The 14,445-nt window shown below is 36.4% G+C and overlaps 1 protein-coding gene across 10 annotated transcripts in view; it reads right to left on the bottom strand.

Moving 5' to 3' along the window:
- The window catches only part of cald1a (caldesmon 1a), a 494,628-nt gene that overhangs the window by 11,005 nt on the left and 469,178 nt on the right, over nt 1–14,445 (bottom strand). For all 10 annotated transcript variants that reach the window (XM_062064492.1, XM_062064489.1, XM_062064483.1 and 7 more), the window contains 4 exons: nt 13,450–13,726; nt 11,851–11,988; nt 6,075–6,118; nt 5,840–5,915 (listed from right to left, as the gene is read on the bottom strand). In XM_062064492.1, the coding sequence (XP_061920476.1) occupies nt 5,840–5,915; nt 6,075–6,118; nt 11,851–11,988; nt 13,450–13,726 (535 nt within the window). The remainder of the gene's footprint in view (nt 1–5,839; nt 5,916–6,074; nt 6,119–11,850; nt 11,989–13,449; nt 13,727–14,445) is intronic.

The following is a 14,445-nucleotide window of genomic DNA, read 5'->3' as shown; positions in this document are numbered from 1 at the left end:
ATGTAATAAAGTGTATTACCATCTAGCCTTTTGTGCTAAGCCAGCCTCCCTCCGACACATACTCACAGGTTGCAAAACCAGCCTCACTCAGGGGTGATATACTTGGCGCCACAACCAAGTGTTGAAGAGCCTTGCTTCCACACTGGAGGTAAAACGATCCAACATCAATGCACTACCACCACCAACATCTAAGATCTCATGGAGAACTGTTGCTGGGCGCAACCTTAACCCGTCAGGGAGATGTCAGCTGTGCGACTGGAAGATGCTAGCAAACAGCTGATTTTCCCCACCGAGATCGCCACTACCACTTTGAGGCCTGACCTAGTGCTGTCTGGTCCCCTTCCCACAAAAAGGCCTTCATTGTTGACCTCAATGTACCCTGGGAGGAATCCATGGAGGAGGCATATGAGAGGAAACATTTGCGGTATTCCGAGCTGGCCGCGGAAGCTCGAAATCGTGGCTGGAATACTGAAGTCCGCCCTGTGGAGGTTGGGTGCAGAGGCTTTGTGGGAACCTCTACCGCAAAACTGCTGAGGGACTTGGGAGTCAGGGGTCAGTGCCTGCGTACAGCCATCAAAGCCGCATCTGAAGCGGGCGAAAAGAGCAGCCGGTGGCTCTGGCTGAAGAGGAATGACCCCAATTGGGCCCCCAACTAGTGCATCAGGAGGTATGCGGTCAGGCAAAGCTGACTCAGGGAACCGGACGCCCCTGCCATGCATAGTTCCCTGACCAAGGTGAATTTCATGGCTAATTGGGCTTGGGTCGCAAGCTCAGGTCTGATCATCCTGTAGCTGGCCGCCTCTGGAGAGGGTGTATAGTGTTAAAGGCCGAAATACCCAATGACCAAGAGGAACATCATCCTGTAGCTGGCCGCCTCTGGAGAGGGTGTATAGTGTAAAGGCCGAAACACCCAATGACCAAGAGGAACATCATCCTGTAGCTGGCCGCCTCTGGAGAGGGTGTATAGTGTAAAGGCCGAAACACCCAATGACCAAGAGGAACATCATCCTGTAGCTGGCCGCCTCTGGAGAGGGTGTATAGTGTTAAAGGCTGAAACACCCAATGACCAAGAGGAACATCATCCTGTAGCTGGCCGCCTCTGGAGAGGGTGTATAGTGTTAAAGGCCGAAATACCCAATGACCAAGAGGAACATCATCCTGTAGCTGGCCGCCTCTGGAGAGGGTGTATAGTGTTAAAGGCCGAAACACCCAATGACCAAGAGGAACATCATCCTGTAGCTGGCCGCCTCTGGAGAGGGTGTATAGTGTTAAAGGCCGAAACACCCAATGACCAAGAGGAACATCATCCTGTAGCTGGCCGCCTCTGGAGAGGGTGTATAGTGTTAAAGGCTGAAACACCCAATGACCAAGAGGAACATCATCCTGTAGCTGGCCGCCTCTGGAGAGGGTGTATAGTGTTAAAGGCTGAAACCCCCAATGACCAAGAGGAACATCATCCTGTAGCTGGCCGCCTCTGGAGAGGGTGTATAGTGTTAAAGGCTGAAACACCCAATGACCAAGAGGAACATCATCCTGTAGCTGGCCGCCTCTGGAGAGGGTGTATAGTGTTAAAGGCCGAAACACCCAATGACCAAGAGGAACATCATCCTGTAGCTGGCCGCCTCTGGAGAGGGTGTATAGTGTTAAAGGCCGAAACACCCAATGACCAAGAGGAACATCATCCTGTAGCTGGCCGCCTCTGGAGAGGGTGTATAGTGTTAAAGGCCGAAACACCCAATGACCAAGAGGAACACTACCAATGTTGCGCACCCGTAAATTTGATCCGTCAGGTCTTCCAGTCACGTTCACTGTTCTAGTCATTTTATGCATTTGTGTTTCGCACAAGAGGTAGAACATCTCACTCTGTGTTTTCTGGAATCTTACTACTTCTTATTTAATGTGTATTTCCATCTTACTATTTTTTTTTTAATTACGTGTGTTAACATCTTACTACTTCTTATGTAATAAACTGTATTACCTTCTTACAATTTTTTATTTAATAACGTGTATTAATATATTACTATTACTACATCTTATGTATTAAAGTGTATTACCATCTTACTACTTATTTAATAGTGTATTACCATCTACTATTTATTTAATAAAACTATTACCATATTACTATTTCTTATTTAATAAAGTGTATTACCATCTCACTACTTATTTATAAAGTGTATTAAGATCTTACTCTACTTATTTAATAAACTGTATTACCATCTTACTATTTTTATTTAATAACGTGTATTAATATATTACTACATCTTATGTAGTGTATTAATATCTTATACTTATTTAATAAACTGTATTACCATCTTACTATTTTATTTATTTATTAACATGTATTAATATCTTACTATGTCTTTAAAGTGTATTAATATCTTACTACTTCTTATTTAATAAAGTGTATTAACATCTTACCACTTCTTACTTAATAAACTAATAATATCTTACTATTTCTTATTCAATAAACAATTACACTCTTACCACTTATGTAAACAACTCTATTAACATGTTACTTCTTATTTAATAAACTGTATAAACATTATACTACTTCTTATCTTATGTGGGATCTGAGCCGAGGATGTCGTATATATATACTCTGTATTACCATCTTACTAATTTAATAAAGTGTATTAACATCTTACTTCTTATTAACAAACTGTATTAACATCTTACTATTTCTTATTTAATACTCTGTATTACCATCTTACTACTTATTTAATAAAGTGTATTAACATCTTACTATTTCTTATGTAATAACGTGTATTAACATCGTACGACTTCTTACTCAATGAAGTGTATTACCATTTTACTACTCATGTAATTAACTGTATTAACATCTTACTACATTTTATTTGATAAAGTGCGTTACCATTTTACTACTTCTTATTTAATAGTGTTTTAACATCTTACTTATTTTTATTTAATAACGTGTATTAACATCTTACTACTTATGTAATAAACTATTACCATCTTACTACTTTTTATTGTAATAACGTGTATTAACATCTTACTACTTCTTATACACTGTTACCATCTTACTACTTTTTATTTTAATAAATTGTATTAACAGCTTACTACTTCTTATTAAACTAATAATAACTTACTACTACTGCTTATTTAATAAACTGTGATAACATACTACTTATTTAATTACGCTTAATAATATCTTACTACTCCCTATTTATTAAACTGTATTACCTTACTATCTTTTTTTATTTAATAAAGTGTATTAATATCTTACTACTTCTTATTTATTTTGCGTGGACATTGGGGGCGGTACCTCTTAATTGGCAATCTGGGGTGGTGGTTCCTCTATTCAAAAAGAGGAACCGGAGGGTGTGTTCCAACTATCGTGGGATCTCACTCCTTAGCTTTCCCGGTAAGGTCTATTTGGGTGTACTGGAGAGGAGGCTACGTTGGATAGTCGAACCTCCGATTCAGGAGCAGCAGTGTGGCTTTCGTCCTGGTCGTGGAACTGTGGTCCAGCTCTATACTCTCGGGAGGATACTTCAGGGTGCATGGGAGTTTTTTGTGTGTGACTGTAGCGTGTAGTTTACCCAACCAGTCTACAAGTGTTTTGTGGACTTGGAGAAGACCTTTGACCGTGGCCCTCGGGAGAGTGCTCAGAGTATGAGGTATCGGACCGCCTGATCGTGGCGGTCCTTTCCCTGGATGATTCCCAGCAGTAAGTCAGACCCCGTTTCCAGTGGGTTGGACTCCGCCAAGGCTGCCCTTTGTTACCAATTCTGTTAATTATGGACAGAATTTCTAGGCGCAATCAGGATGTTGAGGGGATCCAGTTTTGTGGATGATGTGGTCCTGCTGGCTTCATCTGACCAGAATTTAAGGCTCTCACTTGATCGGTTCGCAGCTTAGTGTGAAGCGACCTGGGATGAAAATCAGCACTTCCAAGTCCGAGTCCATGGTTCTCACCTGGAAAAGGGTGGCGTGCCATCTCTGGGTTAGGGAGGAGATTCTGCCCCAAGTGGAGGAGTTCAAGTACCTTACGGTCTTGTTCACAAGTGAGGGAAGAATGGATTGTGAACAGGGTCTGCAGTGATGTGGACCCTGTATCGGTCTGTCGTGGTGCAGAAGGAGTTGAGCAGAAAGGCAAATCTCTCAATTTACCGGTCGATTTCCGTTCCCATCCTCACCCATAGTCATGAGCTTTGGGTTATGACCGAAAGGACAAGATCACGGGTTCAAGCGGCCAAAATAAGTTTCCTCCGTCGGGTGGCGGGGTTTTCTCTTAGAGATAGGGTGAGAAGTTCTGTCATTCGGGAGGAGCTCAGAGTGAAGCCGCAGTTTCTCCACATCGAGAGGAGCCAGATGAGGTGGTTTGGGCACCTCGTTAGAATGGCCTCTGAACGCCTCCCTGGAGAGGTGTTAAGGGCGCGTCCGACCAGTAGGAGACCACAGGTAGACCCGGGACACGGTGGAGACGCTAGCCTAGAACGCCTCAGGATCCCCCGGGAACAGCTGGACGAAGTAGCTGGGGAGAGGGAAGTCTGGGCTTCTTGCTTGGGCTGCTGCCCCCACGATCCAACTTTGGATAAGCGGAAGAAGATGGATGGATACTTCTTATTTAATAAACTGTATTAATATCTTACTATATCTATGTTTTCTGAAAGAAATACGGCAGTAAACTAAATTTATTGAATTATTTACTGAAAAATAACAAGGAAAAAGGTACATTATTGAAAAATGTGGGGGAAAAAAGGGTATTTACCTTCCCAATAATGTATTATTTCCTAAAATATTCGGTAAAAAATAGGCTTTATTTAATAATACAATGGGAGAGCAACCACATCTTAAGAAAGTTTATTAAATGTTTTTATGAAATATGAAAAAATAAATAAATAAAAATGTGTGTGTATATATATATATATATATATATATATATATATATACAAACACACAAATATTATTTTTTTCAGTGAAAAAATAAATACATTTGTATATATATACACAAATATTTATATATATATATATACACACACACAAATGTATATACTGTATGTATATATACTGTATATATATATATATAGTTTCAGTAAAAAAATAAAGTTTTTTTCTATTTGGATAGGGATTTATGTACTGAGACATTGTGGCACAAATAGACATTATTTTGAGGAAAAATGTAGATTATTGAAAATGTTGTAAAAAAATATTAGCTAAAAATTACGTTAAAATTATGAGAAAAATAAGCATCGTTTACAGAATTTTTTTTTAGAAGGATTGAGGAAAGCTAAGTAATATTGACAGAAAAAATATGCCAAAAAAAGACAAAAGGAAATTTACTGAAAAACAATGGGAAATAACTTGTGTTAAACAAAAAAAAAGTGTAATATCTCTCCCTATTGGGAAAAAGGGGTATTATTTTCCCACCAAAATGTTATTTACTGAAACATTTGATAGAAAATTAGGCTTAATTAACTTAATTTACTAAAGTTAACTAAAATTTGAGGAGCATCAACATCGTCATAAAAATAAGCATTATTTGATAAAAAAATAATGAATAAAATATGTGTTTTTTTTCTAAATACAAAAATAATTATTTTCATAACTATTAGGGGAAATGTGCATGATTTGCATTCCCCTTGTGTATTTCCTTTGTGGAATGAATACTGGTAGTCATAATATTGAGGAACAAATCCCATTATTGAACATTTGGTAAAACTTTTTTGCTGAAATTTAAATGAAAAATGAAAAATATGCATAATTAACAATTGTTTTTTTTAGGAAAATTCAGTAATATTTACTGGAAAAAATTGGCCAAAGAAAAGACAAAATGTTGCAATTGACAATCTTGTGGATGTTTTTAGACAAAGCTCACCAGAACGGCTGAGGTGTATTGTTCCAGCCTGTTGTCGATCTTCGATACCACAGGAGTGAGAGACGTCTTCACCGTGCTGTTGTAAAGCAAAACAATAACAATAAGAATAACAGAAAAACACACACCATTATTTTCATCTACTGCACATCCTATTCAGATCAATGTGTACTGCCGTGTTTTTACAGGCACTAAAAAGCTTGTCTATTGATCTAAAAGGATGATTTTTCTTTGGTACCTTTTCTGTGCTGACTTGTTGAGAAACTCTGCTCGCTCTCCGATCTGTTAAGAAAACGTCCAGAGAGCCGTCAGCGAAACAAGATGAAGTTGTGTTTCAGTAATAACACTTTGGTTGAAGGCGGATTGTTCCCACACACAAAAAACAACCGCAGTGGACTGTGGGAACCTCACGGAATTGTTCATCATGTATATTATAGCAAAAGGCTAAAAGGGGATTCACGCACACGCACATACAAACACATGTGCACACACGCACATACAAAATCCACTTAAAGGACAAACATTTGCACAATTGCACAAAAGTTTCTCTCTTTTCTTCCTCCTTTGCGTTGCCATCGAATGGATGTGTGTGTTCCCAAAATACCCGTGGACAGGAAATTCCCCATTCTCAGACGCATTTTTAACAGCTGCGGCCATGCGAAGGCAGTTACAGTAATCCTGTTTATCCTAATGACTTTCCTGCGTCCTCGCAGAATGCGTCCCACAATGCACGTCTGCAGCATCTTATCCGCCGTGCCAAAGAGGCACCTTTTGACTGAAAAATTGGCAACAAATTAAGACTTTTTACTCAAAATGTAGGGGGGAGTAATCATCCTTTCCCCAAAAAATAGCATTATTTGCTGAAAAAGAAACCAGCAGCATCATAAAAAATCATTAAGTAATTCCAAGTCATGGGAAAAATGTGTTTTAATTTAAAAAAGGCAATGTTATGAAAATATTTGACATGTAATAATACTTGTAAATTCAGTGACATTTGAATTATTTGCTTGAAATTTGGGACAACAAATACTGAGAATGAGAGTGGAAAATAGGCTCAGTGTACTGAAAATGTAGGGAATGGGTGGAAAAAATGTGTTATTTTCAACTGAAAAAGTACTAATTTGTAAAAAAAAAAAAAAAAAGGCAATCAGTTCTTTAAAAAGTTGGAGGAAAATATATTTTTTACACTGAAAAGTTGGGAATACATTTAGATAGACCATAAAAAACTAAATTCAAGGCATTATTATTATTATTTTATAATGAACAACATCATTAAATATATTTGTTTTATTGTATTGTTACATTAATAGCTGTTGTATTATTATAGGATGGCTTGTTAAACATTGCATAGGATTTTCAGAGGGTGGAAAAACCAAGACATTTAATACAAAATGTAAAATGAAAAAATAAATAAAAAGAAAAAAAATGGTTAAAAGCCATCGTCCCGGGGAGCATTTAATTTCGTCCCGTGCATTTTTTTTTAACCGTCCCCGGGACGACGGGACTACATTGATCAAGCCCTGGAAGTTACATTTTATTGTTTGCATTATTTGTTTCAGCATTGCACTTTGAAGATGATCCCTCAGCTCTTTGACAGCTTTGGCTCTTTTTCAGATCAGCAGACTAAGTCTTTCTTATTTACAGTATATATAAATGTTTCTCATTTCTATTCAGACTTCCATATATATTTAATTTCCTTAACGGCTTGCCATAATATATATATAAATATATTATATACAAGCCAAATTATCCCGATCCAGATATTACTTTAATTCAAGTAATTAAGTAATATTTCCAGGGCTTGAATTTACAACCATTTTAGTCACATATGTGCCCAAAATGTAATCTGTGCAACTTCAAAATATTTGGGAACAAACAATTATTGTATTGTGAGCGAAAGTTGTTGCATTAGCATCTATGTTGTGAATTAAAGGCCTACTGAAACCTCAAACTACTACCGACCACGCAGTCTGATAGTTTATATATCAATGATGAAATCTTAACATTGCAACACATGCCAATACGGCCGGGTTAACTTATAAAGTGACATTTTAAATTTCCCGGGAAACTTCCGGCTGAAAACGTTTCGGTACGATGACGTTTGCGCGTGACGTCACGGGTTGAAGAAGACATTTTGGCAATTTAAAAATGTGTTATGATAGTTAGGACTTTGTTCTTTATTTTCCGGTTCTTTTTCCTGTTTGGTCTCTGTGCTTTGCAGCACTTTACCTGGCCTACCAACACACAATGTTAATTAGTTTAATTTGGTTTCACCTGGTTCCCGTTGTGCTGATTCATTATCTTCTCTATGCCAAAGTGTTCTGTTGCTTTTGGAGTTCCTGCTAGACCTGTTATTTTTCTTCCGCCTGGTGTGGCACTTTGCCTACCTTCTCTGCATCCAGGGTTCATGCCAACAGCCGACATGCAGCATTGTTACAAAAGGGGCAATATATAATACAAAATAATAATACATTGACTCAACAAAACAATATGAACTTTCTGCATACAAATGTTATATATTTACTATATTAATATTTGCTAAAAATTAGGGGGAAACTATAGTTTTATATACCTAAACATTTGGGTGAATTTTTGAACACATTTATTAATAAAAAAAGACACTTACTGAATAATTGTGGAATAACTGAATTATAACTATCGATATTAAATAACAATTATTAAATGATTTGTAAAAAAATATGGAGGACATTTTGATGCATTATTTGCATTTGATTTCCTTAATATTTGCTGAAAATGGGGAACAGCTTTACTACAACTGAACAACCACAATTTATCAGCACATTTAAAAAAAAAAATTAATATGGAAAGAAAATGTTCAATTATTAAAGAAAAAATAGACATTATTTACAGAATAATTCAATTATAACTATTAAACTACTACATTATTGTGTTGTAAAATTTTGGGGGAAATTATGATTAATTATTCGCATAAAAGTTTTATATTTTTGAAATATTTAATCTTTCCTAAAATTAGCGTTGACTCCTGAACAACGGGAATTTATGAACACATTTTTTTAAATTACTAATTTAAAAAGTAGGTAAAAATATATTTTTTGAACACTTTTGAATTATTAATAAAAAAAGTAGGAAAAAGTAAACATTTACTGAATGATAACTACTATTACACTACTAAATTATTTTTTTGGAAAATTTGGGACTTTGCGCCGGCCGGTGGTGGGCGGACCTCTCTGTGAGCAATCATAACTCTGTTTGGATTGTTAGCTTCACGCCACGGGCAAACGATGGCGGTTGAGGAAAGAAGGGAAGTGTTTTTAATGCTTAACCTGTCGCCGCAATTTAATAATTTGTTTAAATGTGCACACCAGCGCAGCTTTGCTGTGCACCTTGTTGTGGCGTTTGTTTGTTTAGATGCGCAGGAGCATTTCCTGGTTTGCGGAAATAAGAGGGAGGATGCCTCGAGGGCGGTCGTGTTCTGGCGTTAAAATGTGGGTCACTTTAACGGAGAGAAGGGCACCAATGTAATTATGCATTTATTTTTTCAAATATTTTCGGGAGCTACATGCAACCAGCTCATCAACTGTCAGTCACCCGCTCACTCACTCTTACTTGCTCTCACATTAAGTCCACTGTCTTTCGGTCGCCCCCTGGTGGTTGGCTGACTGTTGGTTGTGAAAGTACTTCAATTGATATGCAGCGGAGCCTGCTTTTTAAACGTTAATATTGCCGATGATCACCCTCCTTTAACGGTAGCAGCCAAAATTGTGATCACGATTAACATTTGTATATATACAGGGTTTCCCCTTAATGTGATTGAATGTTACAGCCACACAAAAAGTAATATATTGTAGCCCCCAGAAGAAACCACAAAGTCTGACGCTATGTTTAACTTTTATTACCAATCTTATGATAACAAACGACAGCACAATTCTAACAGGTTTTACTTCCTGTGTAAACACTTTCGTCACGTGAGTCCGTGCTTCCCCGAACACACAACAATAAATTACTCATTTTCCACCAATCACCTTTCAGGCACGGACACTGGACATACAAAGCCTATTTTTTGCGCACTACTGACAAGTGATCTACCAAAAACGTGACCACCGAAAAAAGACAGAAAACCGTGCTACCGAAACCGGATGTAAACAAAACGCACGCCATTGTGACTGTCTGGAGCGTTGTCAGCATGTCTGCGATGTGGATGTGATTTGTATATTATTCGCAGATATACCCACAGACAGCCATCTACAAAATGTGCAAATATTAGGAAGACAGTGGCGCGTTAAAAAGAGGTTAAGCAATAATAATTACTATTAAAAAGAGAAAGTCCAACTAGAGCAACAGCACCATGCAAGTGTGACATCGTGCTCTCTGCAGCGCTCTTCTTTAGGCAGGGACATTGAGGGAAGGAAGTTAAGAGTTTCCCACACATACATATTACGCTCTACCACGGTATCGAGCACTATTTTTTTTGGATAATCCAATTAAGACATACATACATACACATACACATTATATATATATATATATATATATATATATATATATATATATTATATATATATATATATATATATATATATATATATATATATATATATATATATATATATATATATATATATATATATATATATATATATATATATATATATATATATATATATATATATACGTATACATGTATATATGTATGTATATACACTACCGTTCAAAAGTTTGGAGTCACATTGAAATGTCCTTATATTTGAAGGAAAAGCACTGTACTTTTCAATGAAGATAACTTTAAACTAGTCTTAACTTTAAAGAAATACACTATACATTGCTAATGTGGTAAATGACTATTCTAGCTGCAAATGTCTGGTTTTTGGTGCAATATCTACATAGGTGTATAGAGGCCCATTTCCAGCAACTATCACTCCAGTGTTCTAATGGTACAATGTGTTTGCTCATTGGCTCAGAAGGCTAATTGATGATTAGAAAACCCTTGTGCAATCATGTTCACACATCTGAAAACAGTTTAGCTCGTTACAGAAGCTACAAAACTGACCTTCCTTTGAGCAGATTGAGTTTCTGGAGCATCACATTTGTGGGGTCAATTAAACGCTCAAAATGGCCAGAAAAAGAGAACTTTCATCTGAAACTCGACAGTCTATTCTTGTTCTTAGAAATGAAGGCTATTCCACAAAATTGTTTGGGTGACCCCAAACTTTTGAACGGTAGTGTACATTTACATACACATATATACATATATGCATATATATATATATATATACATATATGCATATATATATATATAATATATATAATATATATATATATATATATATATATATATAATATATATATATATATATATATATATCTACACACACACACACACACACACATATACTGTACATACATATAAATACATATATATATAGACACATATATACATGTATACATATATACATATTTATATACAGTATATATCTATTATATATATAAATATATACATAAAATGACTAACAAAAAAGTAGAGAAAAATATATTTTTATGCACACATTTTTTGAAATGATTACTTATAAAGTAGGGGAAATTAGACATTATTTACTGATTACTTATGGAATAATTTAATTATTAACTATTAAACTATTAACATTTTGAAAATACTGAAAAAATGAAGTTAGTGAGTGCTGCTTGAACGCTGATAATGTGTATAAGAAAACCTCCGGGGAGTGTGCTTACGTCGCACAACACTGCGAAACTTGACACTTTTAAAGTGTGCCACACACAAACATCGCAATGCAACATTAAACAAAGATACTTACAGCAGATCTTACTAGTTTTCAGGAGCTCCTCAGAAAAAAGAGAATATCATATCTACTAGTGTCTTAAACACCTTTAAAGTCAAGCGTCAAAAGGAAAAACACACACGATTGTACCTACGGTAAACATGATAACGTGGTTAAGCTTCACGTGGTTGTTGCATGTCACACAGAGGAAAATGAAAGTTATTGTTTAAGTTAGTGGACCGTGGATAAAAAACTGACCTTGAGGGAGGAGCCTCGAGGGCTGACACACTTGAAGAGTTTGTCCTCGTTGTCCAAAGGGTCTTCCACTTTTTGTCTCTTCTCCGCTGCCTCCGCCCTCCTTCGCTCAATCTCCTCCTTCATCTTCCTCTTCTCCTCCTGGACCAACACACATCAACACACACATATTTCGTGTACAGGGAAGTGTGTGCGTGTGTGTTCCAAAAGAGACATCCAAGCAATTAGTAGTATATGGACCATTTGAACATGTATTCATAAAAAGCGGACGCTGTTTGGCGTTTCCGAGCCGCCTCGTCTTGCTTAATTAGTGTTTCTTTATCCCTCGGCCATCTTTTAATTACAAACCAAAAGGCCTCATTAACATCACACAAGATGAGCAAGAAGAGTGTGCACCACAGCCGCAGCCAACAAAGTCCAACCAGTCGGGGTAACGAGGAGGAGAAGAATGTGTGTGTGTGTGTGTGTGATGATAACATTATAATGTGGTGACTGCTAAACAACAAGATACACTTTGTCACAGCAAAGAAAAGATAACAATATGTGCTTTCATTGTCATAAAACAATATTTCATGGGATTTTCCAGAAAACAATTCAATATTAAAAAAGTTTTATCTTTTGATTTTTTCATGGCATTTGTTTCGCAGCCTCACAGTTTCTTCTTTTCTCAGGGTTTAGTCAGTCAACAATGTTTAAAATTTTCTGTACAATTTTAAGAAAAGATGCCAAATTATCTACTTGTTCGTTTTTTTTAAATAGATTTTCTAAAAAAAAAATCTATCTGCCAGATCTTGCAGCAAATGCACATTTTTGCTAATCATTGGCAGTATGTTTTGCATCGAATGCACACAGTCTCAATTAAAACACATTTTTATCATTTGGCTCTATATTTACAAAAATAAAGCACGTGTACACCTGTTACCTACATTTTCGGGAGTGAACGCAGCCTGTCCTTAAATGTTACTATGCAATTTTTTCCTAATTTGTCTATTTTTTTAAATTAAATGATGCAAATTGTTCAAAATGTTGTCCTACATTTTAAGTAAATAATGCAATTTATTTTCCATTATTTTCCATGAAATAACGCACATTTTTAAAAATATTTCCCCAATTTTGTCAGAATTGGATGCACATTTTTTTGTGCTAAATAATGCATTTCTCAAAAAAATACCCAATTATCCACTTAATAATGATTTTACATTTTTTGCCATGTTTATTTATCAAATAAATAAAATTTTTCCTAATTTTGACTATTTTTTAGGTAAATGAGCGCGGTTTTCTAATTTTGTCACAAATATTTTCTTCATAGTTGCACACAAATGTTCCCTATGCATTTCCATATTCATTAATAGTACGATTGATAATATGACAGAAGTAATAACAATGAAAGGATTATGTAGAGAGCTAATCTAAAGCACTGAACTCACTTCCTATTGAAGTGGCCCATGTAAATCCACTATTCAGACCAGTTGTCTCCTCAGTGAACTGTGGTCGCCATGGTAACGTTGCCCCCCCAGAGGCAGTAGAAGAGTTATTAAAGTGTTGTGAAAGAAAGTCAAGAAAAGGTGAGTTTGCTTCCAGGAGAGAAGAAGAGATTCTTACCTCCTCTTTGGCCTTCTTGTCAGCCTCTTCCTGCTTCTTCTGCCTCTCCTCCTCCTCCAGCACCTTCCTCCTCTCTTCACGCTTCCTCTTCAGCTCCTCCAATTCGGCCTCGGCCTCTTGTTGCTTCTGCCGCCTGCGCTCAATCTCCTCGTTCTCGGCGTTGTCGCGGCGACGCTTCAGCTCCTCCAGCTTGCGTTCGGCCTCCAGGCGGGCGGCCGTGTCGTCTTCGTCCTGCTCGTCGGCCGCCGATGCCTCAGGTGAACGCACGCTGCCTCGGCTGCGGAAGGACGGTGAGACGCTTTTGACACCTACTCGTATTTCATCTGTCTGAACATTTCAACTGAGGGGATTTAAACAAGACGCAAAACAAGAGCTGCAAACACTTTTAAAGCTCAAGTTACTTCTGATCTCAGGTTTCACTTTAGGCTTAGTGACCACAGTCTACTAAAACAACTAGTTTGCTTAAAATCTACTTCTGCAACACTTTTGGCAACTGCACATTTTTCCAATAGTTCCAACATTTCTTTAGTAAATAATGCATGTTCTTTCAGTAAATAATTTTTTTCCCCCAAATATTCCGAGATTTTTAGTAAGTTTTCTCAGTTTTTATTTTTCAAATGTATTATAACCGGTAAAAAATTAAGTTTTCTCCTGTTTTTAATTTTTATTTTATTTATTATTACCGGTAAATAATTAAAAAGATCATAGTTCTACATTTTGAAGTCAATAATGCACCTTTTCTATAATTTACCCCTATTTTTATTGGTTTAAAATTAAATAATGCAATTAAAAGAATATGTAAATAATGCATATTTTCTTAAATGTTCCCTAGTATTTCATTCAATAATGTACATTTGAAACTCTTGCAATATATAATAAATGTCTTTCCTCAAATTTGCTGTAATTTTTCAGTGAAAATCCACCATTTTTAAACATTTCGTTATTTTAAATGTTTAACTTAATAAAGCATTTTTGTCTGATATTCCCCAAAAATGT

The sequence above is a fragment of the Entelurus aequoreus genome, linkage group LG12 (assembly GCF_033978785.1).
Source record: "Entelurus aequoreus isolate RoL-2023_Sb linkage group LG12, RoL_Eaeq_v1.1, whole genome shotgun sequence".
Taxonomy (NCBI): Eukaryota; Metazoa; Chordata; class Actinopteri; order Syngnathiformes; family Syngnathidae; genus Entelurus; species Entelurus aequoreus.
Note: the sequence above shows the minus strand (reverse complement) of the source record. Positions and strands in the feature narration are given on the sequence as shown.